Here is a 22,213-nt window from a genome sequence, read left to right on the forward strand (position 1 = left end):
CGCCAGCACGTGGTAGTGAGGCGTTCTGAAGGCCAAGTGGCGCGTGAATGAACGCGCTTTGCTCCATATCGTACATCCCCGTATACTCTATCATCGTGTCCGGGTAAAAGACGTTCTATCGTACATCGCATCCACTCGAAGGTGCAGATGGAAGTGCAGGTCTTCGAAGGGGTGCTGGTGCCTGGGCGAGTCACCGCGAAGGATCTCCTAGTGTGGCGAGTGGTGTCGGAGTTCGGCATTGAGATGCAGCTGCCAAGCCAAGCCTTTCTGCAAGGATTAGGGTTAGGATTTGGGTAAGCTCGACAACGACGAAGACAAGTTGTATATGTAGCCAGCAGAGTAACAGGTACTGTCGCGAACGAAGCATTACAATCTGGTAGAACATGACGCTTTTCGGCGGGTTTGATCCGTGAGAGATGAGCCCCCATAAGCATAGCATGAAATTCCTGCTTATGCTCCGTTATCCAATGGTCAAAAGAAGCATGTTCACCACTGAGCCGCCATGAACATCGAACAGCTCGGACTTGGGCTCCGACAGTCTTGAGTGATAAGGAACTACCACAGCACGGGTACTAGAATGATCCCCAAAGTATTAATCGGAGTATTTGAGTCGTCTATCAGCCATACTACACTTTCCCCTCCCCTCCCCCCTAAGCAGCCTTCCACTCAACATGATGCTTCCCCTGTGTTGGCAAACCCTTCCCATCATCGCCCTTCCGATCATACATATGATTTCCAAAGTAATCCAGCTGCGCCTCATAGAAGTTCGCCGGAAGCGTGGTAGAACTCATATATTTTATCCACTCCAATGTCGCACTCAGAGCCGGTATGACATGATCGGCCTCGACGCCACTCGCCACCACTTTTCGAAGTGATGGAAAGCCTCGCTTTAGGTCCGATGCCACGTGTTGATGGAGAAGAGGATTAGAGGATTCGGATTTTAGATCGCGGTTGTCGTAAATTGGTTTGAGGAGTGTCTCCGAGATGTAATCGGCTTGGATGATGCAACCTGCGCGCCAGACTTGCATGAGTTCGACATAATTGATGTTGAAGTGATGCTCCTTGTCTGCTTTCTCGATGATGAGCATGCCTTGGCAGTAGGCTGCTAGGCAAGCGGTATACACCGCCATGCGCAGATCTTCCAGAAACTTGCCGCGGTCGTCGACATCGAGTTCCTCGGGTGGGAAAGCGGCAGTGTGGTCTTTATTCGGATCGCCTGTGCCTGTCCCAAAGGTCTTCTGTATTTGTGCTCGTTGGTGTCGGTCGCCAGAGGCTATGCGGAGGTAATGTGCTACTGTGAGAGTGGGTGCGGGTACATGGCGCTCCACTGCTTCGAGATTGGACCAGACGCCTGTGCCTTCCTCGCCAGTATAGTCCTGTACCACTTTGTCCTCGACCTCATCTAGCACTCGCTTACCCTCCATGTTCTTCGTCCGACAGATATCTCTTGAGATCCATATCAGGAAGGTGCCTTGAAGCTCGCCCTTGCTGTTCCACTGTTCGAAGACGTCGCCAATCTCGTCCAAGTTCATGCCCAAGCCTTTCCGCATGATGGTGTAGGCTTCCGATATCGCGCTCATCATGCCGTGCTCAATGCCGTTATGGATCATCTTGCAATAGTGACCTGCTCCTCCTGTGCCTACTGCGCCAGTAGCTGGGTTGCTATTGTTGTCCTTCGCAGCAACTGTTCGGAGGAGTGGAAGGACGAGCGCGAGTGTCTCATCGTCTGCGCCTGGGCACATTGAAGGTCCTCGCCGTCTGTGATCCCAACATTAGCGACTCGCTCATCATGAACCCATGCTTGTACTCACGCAGCCTGATACCCACCACTAACACCACATCCCACATACCGAATCCCCTTGGTAACACACTTTCCTTGCCTCCTCTCAGTATTTTCCCAATGCTCATTTCCACAATCTACAATAATGTCGCCCTTCTCCAGATACGGCAATAGGCCTTCCAGCACCTTATCGCCAACACCACCATGCGGCAGACTCCAAAAGAAGACTTTCGGCGAATCTAACGCTTCGCAAAGGGACTTGTAGTCCGTATGCTTGCTGAAACGGTCGGATGGGATATTGGAGGCTTTGGCCGCAACGAGAACAGCTTGAACTTGGTCCTGAGACGGGTCTTCGAGAGCGACGTGGTAGCCGTTCTCGGCGAACAGTTGGGCCATGCCGCCGCCCATAGAGCCGCAGCCGATCATGGCGATCGTCTTGATATCGAGGCCTTTGGACGCCATGATCGCTGTCTTGGTCTACCTACTGCGGGCTTATGATGAGTCCAGCAGATTCGAATTCTAAATTGCGAGCGAAACGGTGACGGTGCCCGACTGCCTGCGTTTGGTGTGGCAGCTGCAACAATATTATCGAGATCAGAAAGACGGCCAGAGTCGCATCATACAGACGTAGTTACGCTGGATTGATTTGGTACCTGCAGCACTAGCGCGGCATGATGCATGATGTCAAGCTTTCGTACAAGCCCACTAGGAGGAGCTTCCTCGGCGCGGACAGCATCGTGGATAACTAGTAGGAATATTCCGCGTGAACGCTCCGCTGCATACCATAGGGGATGCCGCCCCGGTCTTGAATGCCGTGCTCGTGACTCATGAGGTTGGCGCCGTAACTCAGCCTTCGTCCTGCCCTTCCTGATACCCCTCGTCCTCTTCTTCCACGGGCATTGGATCAACATGGCTCATCTTCCTCTCCAGTGCATGCTCCTCTCCCTCGTCTTCCACCAGCTCATCAGCCCAAGCAATGCTCTTCCTACTACCCGGCCTGCCCTCCTCGCTCACAGCGCGACTGCTTCCCATCTTCCCCTCACTGAACAGCACATCTCCATCCCAGGGCTTGCACTGCTTGACCACCTCCCCACATCTCAAGCAAGTCCACCCTTCTCCCTCTTCAGCCTCGATGCGCTGCGCAAGGCAGACAAAGCAGTAAATGCAGCTACACGATATCGCAGAATAAGGGTTCGTAATATCCGTGCTCGCATTCCCAATAATGCCCGTATTAGCTCCAGCCAAAGCAGCGATAGCTTCCTGTTCACTCCTACCACCCGCAGGATTCTGATCCTGATAGCAAATTGCGCATGTCCTCTCCGGCAGGAACGCCAGCTCTCCCTTCATCATTTCTTCTTCGTCTTCCGCAGCAGCTGCGGCCTCATTACCCTTCCTGAGCCGTGTAATCCCGGCTTTCGTCCGCTTCCAAGCCCGTGCGATCCAGCGTCGCCATCGGCTGATACCCACTAACGGTAACAGGAAAAGAAGGAACTCGGTGAAAGCGTGCCAGACTAACTGCCGGTTGAGGTACTCGAAGCTGACCTCGCGATTGGTCAGGTTGCCGCTGGGGACTAGGCGGAGTCGAAGAACGCGGTCGGCTAGGGTGCGGTACTTGCCATTGTAGAGGAAGACCAGGAAGGATACAAAGGCTGCGATCTCGTGTGTCGTGCCAGCTAGCGTTGTCAGGCGGCTCAAACGTCTCATCATTAGGCTGGGCTCTGTTTCGTAGCTGTTCTCGACGTTGGCGAGGTATTCCTCCCATTTGCTCCAGCCATACCGTCCGCCGACTGTGAGGAGTCCGTAGGCTACCTTCTGCCATGCTGTTGGGTTCTTTCTCGCTGGCCCAACCGTCTCACTTCCTCTCGCATCAGCATACTTCAGCCCTTGTAGACTCGCGCCGTAACTCGCTCCATGATCCCATATCGCCAGTTTCCACAGCACACCCCTCAAGACCAACCCAATCTCATCGCCCCATTCCTCTTTCAGATGCGTCCCAAAGAGCTTCAGCCCCTCCCCCACTTGATTCTTCAACAAATTCAACAATTCCTCGTCCAATAATTCGGCATCCACCTGCCCGACTCGGAATGCTGGTTGTGTTCCATAAGGGCTTTTGATCGTGTCCCAGGCGTTCAAAGTCTGGTGAGCAAGAATTCGTAAGGCGGGAGGGAGTCGGATGAGTTGTGCGGCGCGTGTGTTGTGATGGAGAGACGATTCGGCTGCTTGTTGGGCGTCTCGGGCGGTGCGACGGGCGAGGATGCGTTGTTGAGCTGCGGCGAAGTCAGTCATTTGGATCGCATTGTTGTATGTACAAGAACGAGAGGAGAGGATAAAGGGGAAAAATGTATGAGGGTTCGCATGTGAGAGTCGAGTCGCGAGATGGGTATTCGGGAAATTGTGCCGAGGCTTCGGCTTTTGCTTCCCCGGCCATTCTTTTCGAGACGACTGCGACCTCTCTCTATGGCATGAACATGCAGATGAGCGAGTGTGTCGCCCTTTGATAGGTCGCAGGAGTGCTGAGATATGCGAGATAAGGTGAGAGAAAGGAATCGGAAATGCTGACTTACCCCTACTGGCCAGGGAGTCCCGCCTCATCGCTGTGAACGCATTAGCTACCGTACAACCAACCAGGCCGTTCAAATCGCCACTGGATCTCGGGGATACTTACAGATCGATGAGCTCCTCCTCCCTGAAACTACAATCAGCATACTATCCTGGTGAGGGATCCAGGAAATCGTTGACTTACTCCTGCTCCACTGGCCGATCGGCGGGCGCGCCACGCAGACCAACCGTCCAGTAGGGCACCGGTGCCCGGCGCCACGGGAACTCGTCCAGGAAGACTTGGGTAGCCCTTTCGGGCCCCCAGCGAGGCGGTAGCTCCCAGACCGGGAGGGGCGCTGGGCTACGATGGTGAAGTCAGCTTTGCTACCTCTTCCCCCGCATAAAAGGGATGGGAAGAAATGCTTACACGAGGAATTGTGGCCGAGGCCAAAAGATCTCCACCGTGCCATTGGTGAGGTCGTCGTCGAAGTTGAGGGCGATGGCGAGGCGGCGAGGCCAGACGAAGATGACGGAGGGCATTTTGTCATTGTCTGGTGGAGTCCACGCAACGGCGACGACGTCTACGCATATATATCATACTCGAGCTCATGAGACTAGCAACTACGATATCAGACTGAGCCGAGACGACACGGGTGAGAAGGTGAGTGAAGTTGACTTCAATCTGAACGATTGGGCTGAAGTCCCAAGATCAAACGATGGTAGGGGGTCGTGCGATATATCCCTACCACGCATGCTATTCACATCATGCTGTAGGGTGCCATAGTAGCGAAAACAGCATTTCGTTTTCCGAGATACTCACAGCTTCAGCATCAAAAGCTTAGACCAAAATCCCAACCATGTGGACCAGAAATACCCATGCCAGAGACCGTCACACTCGCGTATGTACGTTCGCTGCTTTTGGGATTGCATCGTGTGACGACGATCGAGTGAAGACGAAATGACTATATCTCCTTCACTCAAGCCACAGAAGGGCCGTCAAAGGTAGCTACACTTCTGCAAGCAACGTCAACGGATGACCAGCTCCTTCCACAATCGGAAAGTGGATGACAGATATGCCAACAGCACTCGACAGCTCTCTGTTTCAAAGCGCCTGCGGTGTTCAAGTCAACGGCACCACAATGGCACAAAACGACGATGACCATGCGGGGAATGGCATGACCGAGGACTACAAAGTCGCTTGAGCAGACCATTGACAAGAAGTAAGATGATGAGGTATATGGACAGTTATGCATTCTGGTACTATACACCACTCCCTACTCCTCACCCAAAGCACCATCTACTTCAGATCCGGCAACTTCCTCAAGTAATGACTCGGGCACTCATACCCACCAGGGTTGTTATCCAAGTACAATTGATGATACTTCTCCGCATCCCACCATTCGCCTGCTGGCAACACCTCCGTCACGATCTTTCCATGCCACCACTGCTCATTCGCCTTCTTGGTGACATCCTCCGCCACGGCCTTTTGCTCTTCGTCATGGTAGAAGATGCCACTTCGATACTGCGAGCCCCGATCCGGACCTTGCTGGTTGGAGGTCGTGGGGTCGTGCATCTTGTAGAAGTATTCGAGGATGGTGCGGTAGGAGAGCTTGGTCGGGTCGTAGATTATTTGGCAGGCCTCTGCGTCTGTTGACGCACATCATATCAGCATTATTCCCCCCATCCCATTGGCTATTACTGTACTTACGTCCCGTCCTTCCACTGCACACAGCCCGATAAGTCGGGTTCTGCGAATCGCCACCAATATATCCTACCCTCGCATCCAGCAATCCTTTGCTACCAAAGTCCTTACGATACATATGCTCGATACCCCAGAAGCATCCCGCTGCTAAAGTGGCTCTTTGTGCGCCTTCAGGGAGGTTCATCTGTTGGGCTGCTTGGTCGGGAGCGAAGCGCATGGTGGTCGAGGTGAAGGGCCTGGTGAGGCGCTGGAAGATGGAAGTCATGGTGAAGGCTGTGAGGAGACCGACGAAGAGAAGGAGGATTTGGGTGGATGGCTTCAGTTTGTCGATTGCTTTTTTTGAGGAGGAGGAAAGAGTATGTTGTTATAGTGGATGATTTGAGATTGTTCTCTAGAACTATAGATGTTTGGTGTCCTTCGGCGATCTAGCCTGATGTCATCACTTTAGAGCAACGCCACTCTTTTGGCCCTCATGCTCGCCTGCCGCCACGATGATTCCACATGCGAAACCGACAACGAAGACGAGTCTGTATTATGAAAGATGACAATTGTTCGTTAGGGACAGGACAAAGCTGAGGATGGCATAGCAACAATTTGACATGAAGAGCTTTCCAACCGCTGATACAAAGCTTTCTAAGCTCTCACTATACACGTCCAGGGTATCATTAAAGTCCAACGCTTGTCCTTCCCATGTCTCTGATTCCGATTCGCCAAAACGCTCAGCAAAGTGCTATAAGCCTTCAGCTCGAATGGGCGAGGCGTTGCTGTTGTGCAGATCTCGCCAAATACTTCTCTTCCTCCTTCTTGTTCATCACATCATTGCACACTTCCCCTCCCCTCTAGTCCGCCAAGTCATAGTACTCCTGGTCTCCATCAAACTCTCATTGCCTCTCCCTCCGCCGTTAAAACTGCCCTGCATATCTTCCGGGTACCCACCAGGCATGAACGGTTGTTTCTTACTTTTCTTGAAGAACCCCAACTTCCTCGCCTTCTCCGTAGAAGCGAAAGCACTTCGACCAGCTAGACTGCTCTTCCTGCTATGTCCCCCTCGAGGCGATGTGCCTGGTGGGCCTGAGATCGAGGAAGCGGCCGGGGGATGCCATGCCATGACTGGATGGGGTACTGAGCCTGCATTAGCTGGTGGTACGCGGAGAGGGACGTGGTCTGATTCATGTGTTGGCAGGAACAGGGATGCTGAAGCGTTGGCGCTGGCGTTGGCTGCGGCTGCTGTGCGGAAGGTTTGCATATGTGGCGGTAGTCTGCGACTTGTGCTTACGCCTAATGGGCTGTATGGCCCCATGCGACTGGAAGAGGCTGTGGTGGAGTTCATCGTGTTGAATGAGGAGGCGTTGCTGGGCATACGATTTGGTATGGCGCCGCTGCCGTGTCCTGGTGGGTTGAACAGGGATGTGGAGTGGCGATAAGCTGGGTTCGAAGCTTGCTGCGCTCGGCTGAAGGGCGACGAGTTCCCCGATGTCGAGTTGGGAGCCACCGAGATCGCGTCCCATTGTTCGTTTTCTGGCACGCGCGAGGTCGCGGAGGCAGGCGAGAAAGTGCCATTGATCAGCGTGCCAGATCTTGTCACGGGGCTGACATTTTCCCAGTCGCCGATAAGACTCGGCGCAGGGCCAGATCCCAAAGGAGAGATAGCGTTGCTGTAGGCACGCTGGAGGCTCCTTGGCATAGAGTTGATAGAGTTGAAGGTCTCACTCCTTGAGAAGCCTGAAGTACTCGGCGCTTGCATGGCTGCAGCCACAGCGTCTTGTCGACTCTGCGACACACCCGAGTAGGTCGCTGCAGCAGTCCTGAATGCTTCATCCGCATTGAAGCTCTCGGCTGTACCAGCTGGAGCTGTGGCTGGTGCGGTGGCCGCCGTTCCACCAACAGTGGTCCCACCTGAGCTCGTGACGATACTTGGCTTCGGCGGAGGCTGTGGTGGCGCATCGAGACCAGCCATAGCTCGAAATCGGCTCGGCAGTGGTGCGTTCGGCTCCTCGCTGTACTCTGGCAAAGGTAAGAAGTTCCCAGTCGAGTCGACGGAGACACGTTCCTGATTGCGCTCCTCAAGTGTCTGGAATCGATGCCGTTGCGCGTTTGACGCTGCTCGCTGCAGACTAGCTTGACTACGTGGCGCGTTCTGCGCATAAGGCTCCTCGAAGCCTTCGCTGTTCTCTGGAGTCTCGGCGAGATCTGGCAGTGAGCGCACAGCCTCCGACTGCAAAGACTGCAAACTCATCATACTCGATCTGTTCGGCCGTGGCAAGAAGTTCGGACTAGGTGCGCGAATACTGCGAGGTCCGCCACTGTTGAACTGTGTTGCGGCTCGACCCAGCGTGACAGGCCTCGAGCTCAACCCACCTCCTTTGCTCTGATTTACGGTCCGCCGCCGCACGAGCGCCACTTCGTCTGCAACGTCCACCTGCTGCTCCTCGAGCATCTGCGGTGGGCTCTTGCCAAGAGTCAGACTGAATGTTTGTCCAGGCTGGCCAGAAAACTGCGGATCGAAGTCGAAGAGGATGATGCGGCCGCCTTCAACGTCGTCGACCATGTCCTCGCCGTTCAGACCCTGCTCGACCACGCCACCAGGACTCGTAACAATCAGGCGACCTTTGACTTGTGCTTGACCACTGATCGGTGCCGGTAAGGAGGCAGTACTGTATACCCAACGCACCTCGTTGAAAGGGCAGCCATATCCTTCATCAAGCTCATGATCGATCGAGTGTGCTTCTACGGTCGTCTCGTCATCACCCACGCGCGGCGGCACAATGTAAAGCCTAATCGTGCGATCGTTGACAATCATCGCAACAGTATCCCCGTGCTCGTCGATGGCTGGACAACTATGTATTGCTGCACCCAAACCACCGCATGTCGAAAGTGGTGGCGAGATCACAACAGGGAAGTCGATGTTGCCATACTGCATATCCTCCACGTTTAGTATGCCAAAAGTATCCGCAGCACCGTTCCACGCGAAGAGCCGATCGTTGCATGAAGCTTGTCCTTCGCGCAAGAATGTCGCGTGACTGCTGTTTCGAATATTCTCGGGATGCAGGAGCTCTGAGCACCAAGCTTCTTTGAGCTCTTGGTGTGTTGGAGTGCCGTTGGTTGCGACAGGATACACAGGAACCGAGACCACGACCGTCGAGCTCACATTGATACGTGTAGTTGTGCCAACTAAGGTCGAGCCATCTGCAGAGAAGGCCAAGCGATCCATTCGCTGACTTCGGACTGCTCGACGGTCTGTGGGCAGCGCATTCGGGTCCAAGCTGAAAATCTCGACACCACCCTCATACGCTGTTGCAATCAAGCCTCCTGTGGGTGCCAGAGCAATACAATTTGTAGGAAAGTCAGTCTTGATCGTCTTCGTTCGTCTCAGTCGTTGATGTCCGAGATCGTAGATATTGATGGTATGCGCATCCGCCAGGATCGCCATAGACCCGCCCTCGTCCACAATTTCTACAGCAAGTGGTCGCCGCTTGAGCGCATAGTCCTGACTGATGCCCACAGGTAGTGCCGCCGTTTGCAGCACGTACAGCCTTGCACTATTGTACACTGCTATCCTTCGCCCTGCAGGCGAAATGCTGAACCCAAATGCCTCGCCACCTGGGAAGCCTGCCGAAGCTGTCGCCACTTCCGATACAAGCTTGATGATGTGTATTCGTGGTCGATTGGGTTCATCATCTTTCATCGACTGCCAGCTGTAGCGCACCCTATCCTTGTTCATTGGGATGTGTGTTGTTGACATCGAAGCTCGTGAAGTGCTGCGGGATGGTAGTGGGCCTTTTACCATAGAACCAGATCTCTCGTGTCCGTTCGCCGTCGGTTGTGCTTCTACTATGAGTGTGCCGTTGCGTTGTGGTAGTACCGAGCTTGATGATGCTCGCCTGCTTTCCGCAATATATTGTGATGTGATCGTACGAGGACTTTGCGGAGCCTGGAAATCCCTCTCGCTCGCTCCGTCTCCGCTAGATCTACGCACGGATCTAGAACGCGGCGAGTGCTGCGACATGTGATCGCCATTTGTGCTTCCGAACTGTGATACATCGTCCATGGATGTTGGTGACGGCCACCCTATTCTGAGGGGAGAAACCTCTGGGGCCAGAATGCGAGATTGATCTGGGTGCTGTACAGCATATTGAGCTCGAGGGCTTCGTGAGCTTGCACTGTCTGCGATTGACGGGACGCGTCTCTTCCCACTGGAGGGCCGCCGCGAACTACCGGACAGAGAGCTGCGATTTGGCGATATACTGGGCGCTGCTTCTCGTTGTGGTGCCTTTATCTGATCCTGCAATCGTGTTCGTGCCTCTGGACCAAGTGTTGGCTCCGCTCCTGCCACGGCCTCATCATCCTCCACATCCTCCTCAATATCACTGACACGGCCGTCCTCGTGGCCATCATCTTCTCCTCCCAACTCATCACGCCATCTTCCATCTGGCCCAGGACTTGCTACATCTTCACTCCTCCTGATTACGGCATCTTGCATTACCTCGGCCTCTTGTGCTCTTGGCTCATCCTTGTCTGGGCTGACACTGCGTTCTGGGAAAATAGCATCTGCGAGCGGCCAGTTCGGCCTCTCATGCAAGCCTGTCCCATCCATCTCCGTGATCTCACTGTTACTTGTCCTTCGCTCGTCCCTCGCAATCCTATCTCGGGTGCTGTTCCATCGCTCGATCATCGGCCCATGACTACTCCTCACAGCCTCGCTCCCAGCCGAAAAGGTCGACACGGGCATCACGACAGCAGAACAACCTCACCGCGATCACCAAAGCCACCGGCCTGCCACGACGTCTGCTTGGCGGAAAAGCAAGGCGAATTGCAATAAGCTTTCTCAATCTACGTGAAGTTCTGCGGCAAACGTTTTACCCTCCCGTACACATGTACCAGCCAGGCCAACCAGATCCGTCAGACGCGTGATGTTCGTCCAGCCCTGCGAAGAGGCGCACCTAAGCTCAGCTGAGAGCTCCTGAAAGCTGCATTTGATGGACAGAGCCGCATTGCCCTTCTGCATAAGAGCTTCACCAAGCATCCATCCCAAACGGTTGTTCTCGGTATCTTGGTCGGCGACGTCACAACGGCTTTGAAGAGTGAGACATGCACACGAGAATTGGGAAATGGATAGAACTCGGGCCCGCCCAATACAGCATGTGCACGAAATGGGGATGCCTCGCTGCTGCGACCCCGGTCCAAGGATGCGCGGGAAGAGACTCTAATATTAGGCTTGGCGGTGGAACTACCATGTGGCGATCAAGCTTGTGTGCGGAGAAGCTTCCGCTGACAGCGAATGCAGAAGACGACTTGATCATTCTCACTCCCAGCACTTCAAGCTCACAAACATTGAAAATGCTCATGAGCAATACGCGATCCTGTGTGATATGAGGTGGTTGGCTGGATGTTCAGCGATATGGACACACTAATCAACGCTGGTGTTGACTCGATCTGATAGATTTTCAACCAAATTCTGCCTGCTGGGTCATGGTCATCACCCATAACTGAGGCCAGCACGACATGTCTTTGTTCTCATTGAGATGGCCTCTGCTCTACAACTGATATGTATCATATGGTCACAGGTATGTGCGACGGAACATCGCTCAGCCTACTAAGGGCGTCTTACTCCAGTCTCAGAACAGCAAGCCCCAGGAGAACAAGTACCATGTCCCGAATCCTTTCCCACAACTCCCCTCAAACCCGGGATTTAAAAGATAAGCAATAGCTTATCGTTTGCAAAAGATGAAACAAGCCCAAGACTGCTTTGCCAAGAACCAAGAAAACCACAGCACCTACGAACATGGTCTCGACCCTGTTCCGTGTACTCAAGAACACCGTCTCCGTCCTGATCAAGACGCACACAGACAGCATTATCGAACTATGCATGCAGCAAGAGCCAATGGCCATGGATCCTACGTACTGGCCTAAGGCGCAGTGGCTACTGATCCTCATCGTGTTGATAAGACTCATGATCTGCTCGCACGAAGTCCTGCACAAGGAGAGCAGGAAACGAAGTCAGACTAAACGATGACGCGGCACCCCAAGACATGTTCGCGAAGTTCGACAGGAGGTTGTGATCGAATCTTTCGCCGCCTGGGCCGCCACTGAAGGAAATAATCAGACGTCATGTTCCACGGCCGACATACCATCGCCAGTACTACCCGGCCAGAATGGCCGGATGACATCGTAGACAGACTGCTGAGGATGCTAGACACTGCTGGGTGGGCTTTTAGCATAAATCATTGCTGGAATGCGATACTAAGGATGTACACCGATCAATCACGGTAGATGCTGATTCGCTCGACTCAGACTGTGAGCTGGGCCACTTCCGTACAATTCATGCCTCACACCATCACTCCCAGGAGCCTCCAAACTCCCACTTCCCTGCCCAGATCCAGGCATCTCATACATGCCCGGCCGTCCTCTCATCTTACCCATGTCGCCCTCTACCTCAGTAGCTGCGGCAGGACTAGGTAGCTCACTCGGATGCCTTGCCATACTGCCCGGCACCTCATGTAGATTCTGTTGAAAGTCCAGTTCTGTTCCATGGACCTGTGTACCATCTTTCTTGTCTGCTAGGTAACCTTCGAGCTTCTCCAGATCGGAAGTGGGTAGAGGTTGATGCTTGGGCTTGTCGCTCCGCCGGGTAAAGAACCAGATTGCAAGGCCGAGAAGAGCTATGATAGCGATAACGCCAACGGCTATACCTCCTATCGCACCTCCGCTCAGGCCTTGAGAACCTTTGTTGCTGTTGCCACCATCGTCCGAGGAGCTGTCGGTGCTGGTGTTCGTAGGCTTGTAAATGGCAACAAAATGCGGTTCGTCGAGTTTGTCAAACATGGTCGGAGCAACAGTGAAATTATTGCGTTCGTGGTCCACAATAAGATATGCTTCTTGTAAGAAGGTACGCCCGATAGTGTACTGCGAGTCGTTCGCTGCTCGCCTGATTGGAAAGTAGTTGGTGGCATTCTGATAGTATGGGTAGCTAGCTTGCATGTCGAATGCGGCATAAGGTAGCTCGATCGTCTGTGTCTGGCCACCAAGGACAGTAGTGTTGGCAAGAACAAATGTCACAGTGGGTTTGTCGTTGAGCCATCTCTGCCGCATGGTACTATTGATGAGGAACAGATCCGTAGTGTTGTCATAAGTCAAGCCAAAGGCGGCCACAAAGGCATCGCATGCATCGCTTGGCAGCCAGATGTGTGGAAGTGTGGAGTCGATGAAGTGGTAGGTAGGGGTCGGCCAAAGGTTGACGCCAGCACCATCGAGCGCTCCTTCGGCTATAGCTCCTTGTACGCCAACTTGCAGTGGTCGTGAGTTGTCTGCGTCCATTGAGAAGCTGATGTAGGACGGTGTAAAGCGGCTGGTGTCATACCCGCCGAGGGTTAGAGACGCCGGTGACTGATTGCGGTAGTGTGCGCCGGCCGTATAGCCCCAAGATAGACTTGGTATCTGATGACTGTTGACAAGATTACTCATGTAGTTGGGGATGGGTTGGTTGAACGTCGTGAAATTGATCGTCTTTGGGCCAAGTCCGAAGTACCCGAGCCAGTAGTCAAGATCAGGCACGCTGGCCAGGACTTGCCCGGTCTGATTGACGGCCTCATTCGTACCATTGAGCTTGACGGTATCGAAGCCATACAGTCCGTTCCCCTCATATCCCAAATCCGCCTCTTCCGCGTCCACGGTATACAGACCTATCAGGTCCCAACTACTGCTCTCATTATTGGCGAAGCCTGAGCTGTTCGAGCCTTGATACGGCAGAGCGCCGCGTAGAGATCCACAATAGCCTGGGTTGGCAGGATTCGCGGTCTCACAGCCTTCGGGATTAGGTAGCCAGGTCTCCTGTCCAGCTGTAGAGGGGAGTATGCGGAAGTTCTGTTGTGGTGTCCCTACGCCAACAGTGAAGGTGTTCCAGAGACCATCATTGCCGTCCCAGTATGCGGAGGGTGTCCATGATATCGGCGCCGCGATGGTAGTGTTATTGAACATGGCGTCACGGCTTCCTGAATCCACTTCCTCCTCTTGCTGCGACAGCTCCGCGCGAACAACCAACGTGATTCTAGTGAGACTGGAAAATAACGACTCCTCGCGACTTACCTTGAGAGGCTACACGGCCGTCTACTGGGCTATTTTGCGCCCTGAGGCTGACTTGCATTAAATCCATGCTCAAAGGAGATGTCGATTGGGGGCCTGCTTCTCGCATCCGGATTATTCAGCAGTTCAGGCACACTCGACTTCGGGCTTTGAGAAGGCACATCACTCTCATCGTTCCGTACATGCATATGACATCTCCTGAAAGTACTCATCGACAATACATCTCCAGCGGTTATATCACACATGGATTGCTGTAAGACGCTGTACCTGCTCACGAGCAAGGCACCGCCGTTGAGAACTGTCCTTCGCTATTGATATTTCCACAAGTATTGTATCATCTCAAGCTATTGACATCCCAATTACCTCCACTTGGGATGTGCCCATTGACGGTCATCACGTTGTGTCAAAAGCACAATGATGTCTGGGAGACTCTGTTCCTTCCGTATTGTCAAACAAATGGGATCCTGCCTTGTGGACTTTGTCATCTCGATCCGCAGACAATACGGAGCATATCAATAGCGTCTTGTTCACAAACCTCACTTGATAAGTATATATACGTCTTTCTTCGAAGTGGCCGATGTTCCCATCTCAGCAATCCTTCTCTTTACAAACAGATATCAACACAAAACAACACAACCATCTCACTATGACGCTCCCTGGCTGGACCAAGAGCATCACAACCCTGTTTCGAGACCAGCATCGTCCGGTGGGGAAGGGCCTGGCCCAACTATCTCATAGACCGAAGGATCTGGTCGATTTGATAAGAGGACAGCTGAATCAGCCGCGCAAGTCGTGGTCTGAGAGGAAAAAGCAAGCTTGGGATGGTGTACGCATGTGGCGGAGAGGCTACGAGTTCACCAAAGAGGACCCGTCTGAGATGGCTATGATTCGTCTTGTCGGCATACTGGATGATCTGCTGTTCGGTAGCTCTCTTGGCTCGTCTATACGCTTCCAATGGAAATGGTTCGGTCTGCCGTCTCACGCGGATCAGATCGCTCTTGGTGCCACCACAACGGCCTTTGATAGCTCGGTCGACGGCTGCATTGCAGACGTCTGGATGCATCCGGAGCCCCATCCACCTCTCGGCTACTCTGCTGGCGACTTCGAGACTGTGCTATTCGAGACGCTACTCCACGAAATGTGTCACGCCTACCTAGGCCTCTATGCTTGCCGTGGTGAGTTCTGCAAAGAGGATCATAACGGGTGTAATCTTGCTGCGCACTCCGATATCTTGCAGTCAGACGGCCACGGTCGGGCGTGGAGAGCGTTGGGTGCAAGCATAGACGAAGCAATGGGCCGAATCGTCGGCATGAATACCAGATGTGGAGATACTAAAGCTCGGCTCTTCAAGGTGGTTGACGCTTGGTGAACCACCCATTCATCCCATCGATCGCAGGCAGTGCAGCGGCATCATAGCGGCCGACAAGGGCACAGACGACCGAAACGAGACGAGAGACCTCGCAGCACGACAAATCTTTTCCAGCAACCCGACATATATCAGACCACCATACAGGTCGGCAGCGTCTCTGTGAGCGGAGTAGCTGAGAGACTGCTCAGCCAACAACAGTATGCTCACCCAAGAATGCTTTTACAGCCTCCCAAGCAACACCCCTTCTCATACCCGTCTCATCATCCCAGCTCGAGTGCAGACCAACCAGCCTCCCATCCTCAACAAGCAACGGCGCACCACTGTGACCCCAGTACGTCCAACAACCATGCTGCAGAGCTCCGATATCTGAATTATCCTGGACTTCTTGGCCTTTGGCAAGACCTCTGAACCGACCTCGGCTGATGTGCAAGACGTCGTAGTCTGTAAGAAGACCAGATTGATCGGCCTCCAGATCCTCAGAGCCTGGATGACCGACGCAAAGTAGTGGCGAATTGCGCTTGGATGGTGAGCCTGCAAGCTCGGCAATTGGGAAGGTCGGGATGTCTAGACCAGTAAGATCTTGAGTTGCGACGATCTGTAAGAGAGCAAGATCACGTCGGTCGTCCCAAGCCACACACTTTGCTTGTACGATGCGGCCATCGGTAAACAGCAGCCAGTGAGCCTTCGACATGTCCAGATCGCTTGCGCTTTCGGCCACGCAATGCGAGCAAGTCAATAGCAGACCAGACGAGGATATACACACTGCCGTACCTGCTGCTTCTTGCCCAAAGACCAGAGTCGCAGCCACGGCCTCATACAATACTGGTTGATCGCCAGATGACGATTCGCCGTCACGGGCAAGGAAAGCCGGTATCTGGGCATGAGGCTCACGCAACTTCTGCTGCTTGAGTCGCAAGAGCTTAAGTTAATCTTGAGAAGCATCCCTCGGTCTAAATTGTCGTATATCAGGCAGATTGGCTATATTCAGCTCCACGGTAGGCTTCACGCGCAAACCTATTGCTTGCGGGCTGTGTAAGACCTTTGGCAGCTCTGCTTCGACTGTGGTCTGCCGAGATCGTGACCTAGTCACTCGTCGAGAGAGTGTGAAGGCATCGGAAAGAGAACGCGCGTTTCCGATCTTGCGAGAAGGTCGGGTTGTGGAATGGTAGTTGCGCGCGAATCTCTTGGACATGTCTAATGCGTTGCTGCCTGCGGGCCGGTGACCAGAGGTGCAGGTCAAGCAGCCGACCGCGAGCTGGGCGTAAGGTCCTCACTATGTCTTTGCACCTTGTCGCCTTACGTACTTCACTGATTAGTCCAGCATGCAGCACGTCAAATCGAAATGGTTGCTGGCGAGACGGCATGTCGTCCAAACCCATTAACGTTGGCCCTAGGCTCGATCTGGCAACCATCAGATGGAGTCCACTACTCCGTACTCTCCATCCCACCAACATCATCCTCACGTCTTCACTTTGCCTGAATTGCATTGTGAACGCGTATTAGTGCCTTGTAAGGTTTCGATGCCATGGAGAATGCTAATGCCTTCGACACGCCTGCTTGCAACAGTGCACGACGCGCTTTGGCCTTGCTTGAATGCCCGCCCTTGGCAACACCAGAAGAAGCAGCTACTGTAGCAATGCCTTCAACTGGCCATACCGCACGGATCCCAAGCATTAATGGACGTGAGCATACTGTCTCTGCGACGGAATACCATGAAAGTACTGGACATCAAACTCAATGTCCTGCTGCTCGACCAATATGCGTCGCGGGGTAAGCACACCATCCGAGCCAAAGTATGTGTGCTATGACAATAGCTCACATATGCTGGATGATCATCTAAGAAGATCATTCTCTTGCTCATGCGCGGCAATCTCTGTGCCCAATAGTTGGGAGCTCGCCATGCTGCTACAAGATTCCGTCAATGCATGCTTCGGTAGTGGCAGCAAGAGAGTGGGTTATTTGGGTCTTCCTTGCCGTTGATCCCTTTGCCTTGCTCTCCTTCTTCTCCTTCTGCATTGTATTTGGTACCTCGTTGACGCGACTGACCACAATCATGGCACCAAGTGCTTCCTTCCGCTCACTCAGAGCCGATGGCGAGGCTTCGGCTGTGAAGGAGCCATCCGCTTATACACCAAGAAGCACGAACGGTACCTCGGGCAATGCCAATGGTCACGCAAACGGTGTCAGAAATGGTGTCGACGCCATCGACGCCAGGCTTGCGAGCGCGTCCCTGAATGGCAAGACGAATGGAGCTCCACACCAAGAGGACGAATTTCTCAAGCTACCTAGTCCACAGCAAGACATCCTACTTCTACACGGTCCAAGACAGAAGTACTCCCTGGAGCGATCGAAAGACATCCCAGAGCTACAGGGCGACAACGAGATTCTGGTGCAGGTACTGGCTATTGGCTTGAATCCGGTCGATTGGAAAGGTGCCGACTATGGCTTTGGTCAGCCGAGCTATCCTTGGGTCAATGGCAGAGACTTTGCGGGTATTGTTGTGAAAGCATCGAAGAGCTCGAGCAGAGTGGAGCAAGGCGATGTCGTGTTCGGGCCATCAACAGACTATCGCGATATTCGGAAAGCTGCGTATCGAGAGTATGTGGTGACAACCGACTACAACGTAGCAAGAGTGCCGCAAGACGTGAGTGTCAAGAATGGAGCAGCAATCGGCGTGGCCTTCACCGGAGCATTGGTTGCACTGGGTGTGAGCCTAGGAGTGGACTTCAACGTGACGAAGGGTGGATCACCCGCTGGCCCAGATATTCTACGGCAAGTGCGACACTTACCTTCACGAGACGTGCCAGAAGATATCCGAAGCGAAGTCTTTGACGGGATTTTGATCTCGGAACGACCTCAGCAAGATGAATGGCTGGCAATCTGGGGCGCCAATACCACGACCGGACGATTCGCACTCCAGCTTGCCAAATTAGCTGGTTTACGAGTCGCATGCATCGCCGATCTTGCCAAGGGTGGACAGCGTCTGTCTGAGCTGGGTGCGGATTTCATGGTGGACAAACATGACCCTCAGCGTGCTGTTGAGATCTTGCGAGCCATTACAGGACACAAGCTACGTCTTGGCATTGATTGTACGGGGAAGGAGACTGCGGAAAATCTGCAGCAGGTGCTACAGTCGGACACGGCTACCACAAAGTCGCATCTAGTTGGACTCACTGGTCTACCAAAGGAAGCGGCACCGAATGTAGTACATCACAAGATCCCAATCAAGCTGTTTCATGAATCGCCAGCATTCGGCGAAGCAGAGATGCAATGGCTAGAAGAGCTCCTCGTCTTGAACAAGCTCAAGCTTCCAGAAGTTGAGATCGCAGAAGGTGGACTTGCGGGAATAAACAGCGCTCTTGACCGACTAAGGTCAGGTACTCTCAGCGGCAAGCGAATCGTGGTACCAGTCGGGAACGAGTCTCGAATCACTTCGCCACCGTCAACACCACAGACAAATGGTAATGATGGCTTACTTCACAGCGGCGAAGATCTCTCTTACCACGAAGCCATCAATAGCGATCCAGACCGAATCAAGTTCGCATATTGGGTACCTAACGTGTCCGGCGGCCTCGTCATCTCCAAGATTCCGCAGCGGACACATTGGGATCTGAAGAGCAACATCCGCTATGCAAAGACTGCCGAGCGCGTCGGCTTCGAGTACGCATTAAGTCAGATCCGATTCATGGCTGGCTATGGAGCCGAGAATCAGCATGAACCTGTCTCGCTTTCACAAGCACTATTGAGCAAGACCGAGAAGTTGAAGTTGATTGCGGCTTTGCTGCCTGGGCCGTGGAATCCAGCAGTCGCAGCAAAGCAGATAGCTTCCATTGATCATTACTGCGACGGTAGAGTAGCTGTGAATGTAGTCAGTGGCTGGTTCAAGCTCGAGGTATGTACGTAGTAAACAGCTTGAGTGGGTATGCTAACGACCAGAAGTTCACCAGCATAGGCCAGTGGTGGCTCGACCACGCCGAGCGCTACCACCGCAGCCGGGAGTTCATTGAGTGCCTCAAAGGCATCTGGACGGAGGAAAAATTCACCTACCGAGGCGACTTCTACCAATTTCACGACTACACTCTCAAGCCCAAACCACTTTCTTGGCCAGGTCGTCCACATCCCGGGATCTTCCAGGGCGGCAACAGCAACGATGCGCAGGAGAATGCCGGCCATGTTTCAGATTACTACTTCATGAATGGCAACACTCTCGAAGGCTTCCAGACACAGATTGCCAGCGTGCGCGAGAAGGCCAAGGCAGCTGGTCGCGAGGGCCAAGTGAAGTTCGCCTTGAATGGCTTCGTCATCTGCCGCGAGACGGGAGAAGAAGCTCATCGTGTGCTCGCTGAGATTCAAGGTAAAGCCGATGCAGAAGCCGTCGAGGGTTTCCGTCAGCAGGTCCAGAATGCTGGCGGTTCAGCCTCGAATAAGTCAGGCATGTGGGCGAACAGCAAGTTCGAGGACCTCGTGCAATATAACGATGGCTTCAAGACAAAGTTGATTGGAACGAAGGAGCAGATTGCGGAACGCATCATGTTGCTGAAGTCGTTGGGTGTAGATATCTTGTTGACTGCCTTCTTGCATTACGAGGAGGAAATTGAATTGTTCGGTAAGGAAGTCATGCCGCTTGTTAGAGAGCTTGAGAAGCAGGGGAGAGGGAAGAATGAAATGTTTGAAGTGGAGAGGACCGGGGACGTGTATAGGAAGAAGTGATGTGGATGCTGCCGTCGTGAGGAGCTAAGATTGTGCGTAATGGTCATGCATTACATTTCTACATAGCCTGTACTGCAAACAAGACTTTCCCCATCTACGGAAGCTCAATGCCTCGATCTCCTGTATCATTACTGTCCAGAAGCACATCATCCACCCCACAGCCCTCTCGTACTAACGCCTGGATCGCTCTTGCTCACACTCCTCGCAATAACACAATCCTCCATCTGGGTCAAAAGGGCATGGCGGGTGTCCACTGATGCGTCGTTGCATAGCGACCTGATGCGTAAGCTCTTCCCAAGGTCGGCTCACTATCCTCTACTGCGCCTTCTTGCCACCAGCACCGATAGCCATACCGAAGCCGTAATTGTAGGTCAAGCTACCACCAATGTTGGCGGAGAACAGCTGCAAAGCACCCATCAACATCTCCACAATCACCATCCAGAAAGCCGGCGCATAAGCAGCCTCGGGCGTGCTGAGACCACTGATCCCCATCTTGCCAGCCAGACTCTGCCTAGCGGCCGACCGCCTGCAGTACCAGATGTAAGCCATGACCACAATCACGATGTCGTTGGCGATAGCATGAGCGATGACGCCCTTGAACTTCTGCTTGATGGTCTTGCCGTCCTTCTCGTAGAGACCTTGCTTGTCGATTGCCTTCTTGGCCTCACCGATGCCGGTTGTGACGGCGGGGATGCTGCTGAGCAGACCCAGGGAGAGGAGGAAGTAGGAGGCGCGGGTGGCGTCTGTGGCGATGGGGAGGGAGCTGGTGATGAAAGAGGGGAGAGCGGAGGAGAAGGCGTTGGCGACGTCGAGGCCGACAGCGAGCGCGATGAAGGCGATGGGGGCGTGGACGAGAGCTGGGTGGACGGGCTTCTTGAGCGGGTTCTTGGGCTCGCTGTGATTGGATTAGCATTGTTTTCCCTTCGGTCAGCTCAGTTGCTTGATTGACATACGTGGTGTTCATGTTGGCAGACATCCTGGGTGGTGGTGCTGGCTTGAGCGATGCTTTGAGTTCGTCGGATAGAAGAGACCGCGAACGAGCTCGTGTACCTTCTGACATTGGTCGTTGCTTTGGGTAGGCGGGAGTCGCTCTATCTCAGTGACTGACGCGACGGCTCTGTTGATCGATCGTGTCGAAGAGAGAGAAACGTTGGCAATGCTGACAGCAGGCGGCTGAGCGGCGGGGGGGTTCTCCTGCAGGTGGAGCTGTAATTTATTCTTGACCACTTCCTCCGTCGGACTTCCAGATGTTTCCCCAGACGGAGGGTGAGAATCAGCACATCCCGATCGGGCTTGATTGGTCGGACGTCTGCGCGGATGTGGCTATATCAGGAAGAGGGAGCTACCAAAACCCCTTCTCTAGTTAGTGGATCTTTAGTGTTTTCTATTTATCCTACAATCTTTCTCAAGGGGTATAAGTCTGCTAAACACTTGCTAGGTGCGCTGCGCTGGACGGTGTCTCGATATCACGCTGCAGTCAAGTAGGGACACCCTCTCAGGTCATCATTCTTCGCTTTCAGGGGGTTCAAGCTACTGTATGGTTTATCAATTGTGATGAAACCTGAGCTGGACAATGGCGTACCGCTAGAGGGCAATCGCGAGGCACAGCAGAATTTTGTGTCCGCTAAGTGTGACTGATCAACGGTTGCGAGCATACAACGAGATCAGGCGTGGCAGGCCGCCGTTATCACACTTCAGCATTGCCAGACCCATGCTCCATTCCTGGCTGGCTGTGGCATGTACGACTCCTTCCTGGCCCATATGGCTCACGATATATGCGTGCGGCGCAGAGGACTCTTGAGAAATGATCACAAAGGACGAAATCTTACAGAACACGATCAAGACCAACGCACAGATAGTATGGCATCGTTTGGGAATTCTCGACGACGAACAGAGTGTAAAGAGCTCGGAGAACGAAGCGACTGTTGAAAAGTGCCAGTATTGCTGCTGCCGTGCTGATCGCATTTCAACGTAACTGTTGTTCGTTGCACGCTACTCATCGGCCTTCGACAGATCGACATTGCTCTCCGATTGA

The 22,213-nt window shown here is 53.5% G+C and overlaps 9 protein-coding genes across 9 annotated transcripts; 2 read left to right on the forward strand and 7 right to left on the reverse strand.

Annotated features, from left to right (window-relative positions):
• Positions 1-650: 650 nt before the first annotated feature.
• Positions 651-2,242, reverse strand: LTS14_006645 (uncharacterized protein; the record flags this gene model as incomplete). Its single annotated transcript, XM_064839339.1, has 2 exons — positions 651-1,758; positions 1,851-2,242. The coding sequence occupies 2 exons, from the start codon at positions 2,240-2,242 to the stop codon at positions 651-653; spliced, it is 1,500 nt and encodes a 499-aa protein (XP_064693081.1).
• Positions 2,243-2,626: 384 nt separating this feature from the next.
• On the reverse strand, positions 2,627-4,858 carry PEX2 (peroxisome assembly protein (Peroxin-2); the record flags this gene model as incomplete). The annotated part of the gene is made up of 5 exons (XM_064839340.1): positions 2,627-4,047; positions 4,345-4,367; positions 4,446-4,466; positions 4,524-4,679; positions 4,746-4,858. 5 exons carry the CDS (start codon positions 4,856-4,858, stop codon positions 2,627-2,629), a joined length of 1,734 nt encoding a protein of 577 aa, XP_064693082.1.
• Positions 4,859-5,615: 757 nt separating this feature from the next.
• mxr1 (Peptide methionine sulfoxide reductase) lies at positions 5,616-6,285 on the reverse strand (the record flags this gene model as incomplete). The annotated part of the gene is made up of 2 exons (XM_064839341.1): positions 5,616-5,965; positions 6,027-6,285. 2 exons carry the CDS (start codon positions 6,283-6,285, stop codon positions 5,616-5,618), a joined length of 609 nt encoding a protein of 202 aa, XP_064693083.1.
• Positions 6,286-6,831: 546 nt separating this feature from the next.
• LTS14_006648 (uncharacterized protein) lies at positions 6,832-10,749 on the reverse strand (the record flags this gene model as incomplete). Its single annotated transcript, XM_064839342.1, has 1 exon — positions 6,832-10,749. The coding sequence occupies one exon, from the start codon at positions 10,747-10,749 to the stop codon at positions 6,832-6,834; it is 3,918 nt and encodes a 1,305-aa protein (XP_064693084.1).
• A 1,532-nt stretch (positions 10,750-12,281) lies between these two features.
• LTS14_006649 (uncharacterized protein) lies at positions 12,282-13,994 on the reverse strand (the record flags this gene model as incomplete). Its single annotated transcript, XM_064839343.1, has 1 exon — positions 12,282-13,994. The coding sequence occupies one exon, from the start codon at positions 13,992-13,994 to the stop codon at positions 12,282-12,284; it is 1,713 nt and encodes a 570-aa protein (XP_064693085.1).
• A 751-nt stretch (positions 13,995-14,745) lies between these two features.
• On the forward strand, positions 14,746-15,468 carry LTS14_006650 (uncharacterized protein; the record flags this gene model as incomplete). Its single annotated transcript, XM_064839344.1, has 2 exons — positions 14,746-15,274; positions 15,341-15,468. The coding sequence occupies 2 exons, from the start codon at positions 14,746-14,748 to the stop codon at positions 15,466-15,468; spliced, it is 657 nt and encodes a 218-aa protein (XP_064693086.1).
• A 128-nt stretch (positions 15,469-15,596) lies between these two features.
• LTS14_006651 (uncharacterized protein) lies at positions 15,597-16,159 on the reverse strand (the record flags this gene model as incomplete). Its single annotated transcript, XM_064839345.1, has 2 exons — positions 15,597-15,625; positions 15,676-16,159. The coding sequence occupies 2 exons, from the start codon at positions 16,157-16,159 to the stop codon at positions 15,597-15,599; spliced, it is 513 nt and encodes a 170-aa protein (XP_064693087.1).
• A 1,362-nt stretch (positions 16,160-17,521) lies between these two features.
• On the forward strand, positions 17,522-20,178 carry LTS14_006652 (uncharacterized protein; the record flags this gene model as incomplete). Its single annotated transcript, XM_064839346.1, has 2 exons — positions 17,522-19,360; positions 19,408-20,178. The coding sequence occupies 2 exons, from the start codon at positions 17,522-17,524 to the stop codon at positions 20,176-20,178; spliced, it is 2,610 nt and encodes an 869-aa protein (XP_064693088.1).
• Positions 20,179-20,493: 315 nt separating this feature from the next.
• On the reverse strand, positions 20,494-21,154 carry LTS14_006653 (uncharacterized protein; the record flags this gene model as incomplete). The annotated part of the gene is made up of 2 exons (XM_064839347.1): positions 20,494-21,073; positions 21,132-21,154. The coding sequence occupies 2 exons, from the start codon at positions 21,152-21,154 to the stop codon at positions 20,494-20,496; spliced, it is 603 nt and encodes a 200-aa protein (XP_064693089.1).
• Positions 21,155-22,213: the final 1,059 nt, after the last annotated feature.

This window comes from Recurvomyces mirabilis, assembly GCF_035927965.1.
Source record: "Recurvomyces mirabilis strain CCFEE 5264 chromosome Unknown scaffold_17, whole genome shotgun sequence".
Taxonomy (NCBI): domain Eukaryota; kingdom Fungi; phylum Ascomycota; class Dothideomycetes; order Mycosphaerellales; family Teratosphaeriaceae; genus Recurvomyces; species Recurvomyces mirabilis.